Genomic DNA, 6,000 nt, shown 5'->3' with positions numbered 1-6,000 from the left:
GAATACTCCCCACTTGCCTGGAAGAGTACAGCTCCAACACTGAAGAAGCTTGACACCATCCAGGACAAATCAGCCCACTTGATTGGCACATCCAGAAACATTCAGTCACTCTGCCACTGACGCACAGTAGCAGCAGTGTGTGTACCATCTACAAGACTGCAGGATCTCACCATGGCTCCTCCCACAGCACCTTCCAAACCCATGGCCACTGCTATCTAGAAGGACAAGGATAGCAGATACATGAGAACACCACCACATGGAAGTTCTCCTCTAAGTCACTCACCATCCTGACTTGGAAATATATCACCGTTCCTTCACTGTCGCTGGGTCAAAATCCAGGAACTCCCTCCCTAACAGCACTGTGGGTGTACCTACACCACATGGACTGCAGCGGCTCAAGAAGGCAGCTCACCACCACCTTATCAAGGGGAACTAGGGATGAGCAATAAATGCTGGACTCGCCACATCCCTTGAATGAATTAGAAACATTTTTAAAAAATGTTTACACTCTGTTCCGGTTGAGGCTGAACTGGGATCATCAGTTGACATCAGAACCTTGAGTTAAGCTACGAAAAGAGGAAGAAAAAGTCTGCCTGGGTTCCTCCTCCTAATTGCAACCCAATAACATGCTGGAATCGTGCATACAGTAATAACCTTTGATGAGAACAGTATTGAGCTCCACACATATCTCTGCAGTTCAACAATCTTTCAATGTACATTGTCAAAATTTGTGGTCTTGCCACTTAGTGGGGGGGGGGGGGTGGGGGGGTTAGTGACTACCACCTTGAACTGTGTCCTTAGCAAGAGAGAGAATGACTGGAGTCTGGACAGAAAGAGCCCTGGGCCCAATAGATTAGGTTTTTCAATTGGCATTTTAAAAGTAGCAGTGATTCAAATCTGTACTGACTCTTAAGATAGCTAAACAAGTAATTTAAGATGTCACTTAATAATTGCAATTTCCTGCTAACTGAACTGCTCAATCTTCAGTATGAAATTTTGACCAATCCAGCTTTAGAATTAAGGGTCTTAAAATGCATTTCAGTTTTATGATGTCTTCTGTTGAAAATGACTAAATCTGTATGTGGTATTGTGGAGAAAGATTCACTAATTTCATTCTGAAATTAAGCTCAGTCATCATCACAGAAAATGTGGTTTAAACCTCAGCCCATGAGCACCAGGAATTGAAGTTCCTCCAGAATTGGGCAAAATTCCACTGAGCTGCTGATCTAATCGAAAAGACACCAGCAACTTGGACCAACTCTGAAGCAAGCAGCAGGCCTCAGCTAAATCCTGTGGAGGGGGCCAAATGTGGGCTGGCAATTGTGTTGTGGATCCTGAAGGAACACTGCTAATCCTCTTGGATGCACACTTAGGCAAGTTGAAAGTGAAGAACTTACCCATTTTGTTCCATTGTATGCTCAGTGCAAATGAGTTTCTGAGAGATCCCCTGAAACAGTTGATCTCCAAGGACAGAGCAAAAATGGCACTGAATGTGGCTGAGACACCCTGTCAACACAAGGCAGAACACGGCAGAATTAGCCGTTTCAGCAAAGTGATGAATGGAGTCCAATTTTTCATCCAGAGTTTCTTTTCATGTTAAGCAGTCAATTAGTTTGAACAGACTGTTGTATTACCTAAAGAACTGAAATTCAATCCTTTTGGTGCTCATACAGCTGCCAGTATTTTTTTGACAACTCTCATCCATTTAAAATTATTTTTAAAGTTTTTTATTTCATTGATTGCTTCATTTTAATTGCATGAAAAATCTGTAAACTTTCCTTCTCAGAACATGAGTTCCATGTAATTATACTGCACTAGGCTGCTTTTTAATTTTTGCATTTATTATCCAGATAAAAATACTGTTGACATGAGGGAATGGAAATAACAGTCCTAACTGATTAGAAGCAGAAGTAAAATAGAAAAATAAAATCACAGGAAAATATATAAATAAAGCTGCCAATCTGCATTTGGCCCATTCAATCAGGACAGGTCCAGCTCTCTGTTCAACGTGAAATCCAATACTGAACTGACAAAACGTGCCACTGAGTCTGGATTCCAGCTGCACCATTGAGTTTGGAAGTAATTGCCGTGCTTCAGATCAGAATTACAATTTGACAGGCTTGGATAAGACTAAAGCAAACAGCTGAACCCAGTATGTTTCATTCAGCTCCATTTATACAAGCATGTAACTTCAAAACAGGAAGAAGAAAATCACTTATTCTTCAAAATGTTACTGTACAGTGTTTCATTTTTTGAAGCAAAATCTGTGCCAAGATTGGTTAATTTTGTCTTCTAATCAAAATCAAACTTCTTTGATTTTGAGGCATTCTTATCTATGAAAAATGTTTTGTTCATTTGATTGGAAAAAGGCTGGAAACCCAGGCCAATTCCTCGATGTTGCTGAAGGTTCAATGCTTTGTCAAATTCCTTCTGCAGAGTCCTGTTAAATTTTTGTTCTTCTTCCTTGTTAAGTGCCATATTGTGCTTTCCAGAACTAGATGCTTGAGGCAGATTTGACGATTTAAATCCACCCATAAGTCTCAAGAATTTATTTTTCTGCTCCATATTCTCAAACGTGGCTGTGTCCCATTGCGTGCCAGTACACTACAGGGGGAAAGAAATATAAAAGTAAGGATAATATAAAAAGGCTTTAAAAGGATTAAAGATTGCAATATTCCAAAATATCTAATTCTTAGTATCCTGGGTTTATGATTTCTTCATTCATAGTCAAATCATCTCCAAATAGATTTTAACTTCCTTAAGTATAGAAAACACACTGGGATTGTTTTATAGAACAGCCAACAGCTGGAGTGAGCAATCGGGGGTGCTCATTCTGTGGGTGAAGAAGCTAGAGCCATTTTGATGTTTCAATCTCATTTCAATGGAATTAACAATTCCTGCACATCAAGCAAATATACCAATGAAGCGGCAGCAGCAAGGTAAAACCAGACATGCTGCAGGGGGAACTCAGATTGGCACCTTGCATTATTTCTGCCTCAGGAAAATTGTTTTAAGAACTTCCTTAGGTTGAACAGATAGATCTCAGAATAATGTTTTTCTTTTTAAATTGCCCTAGTTCAGAGGGTATTTAAGAGTCAATGGAGTCACATGGTCAGGCCAGACAGTTAGTAAACCAGATGGGTTTTATGACAATTAGCAATGGTTTCATGGTTGTCATCAGCCTTTTAATTCCAGATGTTTATTGAATTCTAATTTCATTATCTGCCATGGTGGGATTTGAACCCAGGTTCCCAGAGCATTACCCTGGGTTGCTGGAATACCAGTCAGTGACAATACCACTATGCCATCACCTCCCCTTTTATTTTATATGGCCTTTTAGACTATTGTCAGTGAAGCTATGAGAACATATTGGGCTTGTTCCAACCAATTCTATCCTAAAATAGTAATTAGATATGTCATAGGACTAGAATTAAAGCAGCCTATCACCAACAACAAAGGATGCCAGTGCTGAGAATGGCAACAGCTCGATCGCCGGCATTAATGGGATAGTAAATGTATTGACTCCAGTTTGAGGTTATTATTGCTCATTAAACCCAATTTGGGATAGTTAAAATCAACCCGATTGGAAATGCAATTATTGCTGCAGAACATGAAACATTTTACAGCTCAGACCACCAATCTCCTGCTTAGAATATATTATTTTGTAGATTAGACAGTAAGAGCTGTAGACATTTTCAGTGGCTCGGTGAGTCGCTCAGCCATTTCCTAGATGAAGAGTCCCATGTTGAATCACAGAATTTTAACAGGCACAGGAGGCCATTCGGCCCATCATGTCTTCACCGGCTCCCCAAATGAGTATTTTGACTGAGTCTCATTGCCCTGCCCTGTAACCCTGCACATTATTTGAATAGAAATCATCTAACTCTTGAATGAGTCGACTGAGCCTGCCTCCACCACACTTCCAGGCAGTGCATTCCAGACCCGAACCACTCGCTGTGTGAAAAAGATTTTTCTCACCTCACACTTCCTTCTTTTGCAAATCAGGTTAAATCTGTGCCCTCTCTTTCTTGATCCTCTTACGAGTGGGAACAGTTTTTCCCTATCTACTTTGTCCAGCCCCCTTATTATTTTAAGCATTTCTATCGTCTCCTCTCAGCTGCCTTCTCTCCAAGGAGAACAGTCCCAACCTCTCCAATCTATCCTCATAGCTGAAGTTTCTCATCCCTGGAACCATTCTTGTAAACCTCTTCTGCACTCTCTCCAATGAGTTCACATCCTTCCTATCGTGTAGCACCTAGAATTGTACACAATACTCCAGCTGAGGTCTAACAAGTGTCTTATATAAATTCAGCATAACCTCCATGCTCTTGTGCTCTATGCCCCTATTAATAAAGCCCAGGATACTATATGCTTTATTAACTGTTCTCTCCACCTGTCCTGCCACCTTCAATGATATATGTACCTATACACCCAGTCTTTCGGCTCCTGTACCTCCTTCAAAACTTCACCCCCCCCCCCGCCTTATTTTATATTGTCTGTCCATGTTCTTCCTACAAAAATGCATCACCTCACACTTCTCCACACTGAACTTCATCTGCCGCCTATCTGCCCACTCCAAACTTGTCTATGTCCTATTGAAGTTCCATACCATCCTCCTCACAGTTCACAACACTCCCATACATCGTATCATCCGCAAACTTTGAAATTGTCCTCTGCACACCAAGATCTAGATCATTAATATATATCAGGAACAATAAGGGTCCCAATACCGGCCCCTGGAGAACTCCACTACAAACTTTCTCCAGCCTGATAAATATCCATTAACCATTACTCTATGCTTCCTATTTTTCAGACAATTTTGCATCCACGTTGCTGCTGTCCCTTTTATTCCATAAGCAATAACTTCTCAAGTCTGTCGTGTGGCACTGTATAAATGCCTTCTGAAAGTTCATGTACACCACATCAATAGCATTATCCTATAAGACCATATAACGCAGGAGCAAAACTAGGCCATTCAGCCCCTCGAGTCTGCCCCGCCATTAAATGAGATCATGGCTAATCTGATAATCCTCAACTCCACTTTCCTGCCTCTTCCCCCATAACCCTTGATTCCCTTACTGATTAAAAATCTATCTATTTCAGCCCTTAATATATGTAATGACCCAGCCTCTATAGCTCTCTGTTGGAAAGATTTCCATAGAGTCACTACCCTCAGAAAAAAATTTCTCCTCATCTGTCTAAAATGGGCACCCCCTTACTCTGAAATTAAGCCCTCTGGTCCTAGACTCTCCCACAAGGGGTAACAACCTCTCATCATCAACCCCCTAACAATCTTATATGTTTCAATAAGATCGCCTCGCATCCTTCTAAACTCCAATGAGTACATCTCTGTAGCTACTTCCTTTAATATCCTAGGATGCAACCCATCAGGGCTAGGAGACTTATTGGCATTTAGCCCCAATAGTTTCCCTAGTACTTTTTCTCTAGTGATAGTTATCGTGTTTATTTCCTGCCCTTTTGTCCCTTGATTATTTAGTATTTTTGGAATGCTATTAGTTTCTTCTATCATGAAGACTGAAGCAAAGCATTTATTCAACTTCTCTAATTTCCCAGCCCCCCATTAATATTTCCCCAGCCTCATTCTCTAAGGGGCCTATGTTCACTTTGGCCTCTCTCTTCCTTTTTATATATTTAAAGAAGCGCTTACTGTCCGTTTTTATATTACTTGCTAGTTTACCCTCAAAGTTTATTTCCTCCCTCATTATTTTTGGTCATCTTTTGTTGGTTTTTCAAACTTTCCCAATCCCCTGGTTACCACTAATCTTTACCACATTGTATGTTTTTTCTTTCAATTTGATACAATCCTTAACTTCCTCGGTTAATCCTCATCAACCTTTTCTGTTACTCTTCAAAAAACTCCAGCAAGTTAGTTAAACACGATTTCCCCTTTAGAAATCCATGCTAGCTCTTCCTTATCAACCCATATTTTTCCATGTGATCAATAATTCTATTGCGAATAATTGTTTCTAGAATTTTGCC

General features: G+C 40.4%; 1 protein-coding gene across 1 annotated transcript in view; it reads right to left on the bottom strand.

The window, feature by feature from the left end:
* Positions 1 to 1,826: 1,826 nt before the first annotated feature.
* knop1 (lysine-rich nucleolar protein 1) overlaps positions 1,827 to 6,000 on the bottom strand; it is a 38,261-nt gene continuing 34,087 nt past the window's right edge. The window contains exon 5 of the mRNA XM_041206226.1: positions 1,827 to 2,604. Within this exon, the coding sequence (XP_041062160.1) occupies positions 2,293 to 2,604 (312 nt within the window). The 3' untranslated portion in view covers positions 1,827 to 2,292. The remainder of the gene's footprint in view (positions 2,605 to 6,000) is intronic.

This window comes from Carcharodon carcharias, chromosome 15, assembly GCF_017639515.1.
Source record: "Carcharodon carcharias isolate sCarCar2 chromosome 15, sCarCar2.pri, whole genome shotgun sequence".
Classification (NCBI taxonomy): domain Eukaryota; kingdom Metazoa; phylum Chordata; class Chondrichthyes; order Lamniformes; family Lamnidae; genus Carcharodon; species Carcharodon carcharias.
The sequence above is the reverse complement of the archived record's forward strand: the minus strand, read 5'-3'. Positions and strand labels throughout refer to the sequence as shown.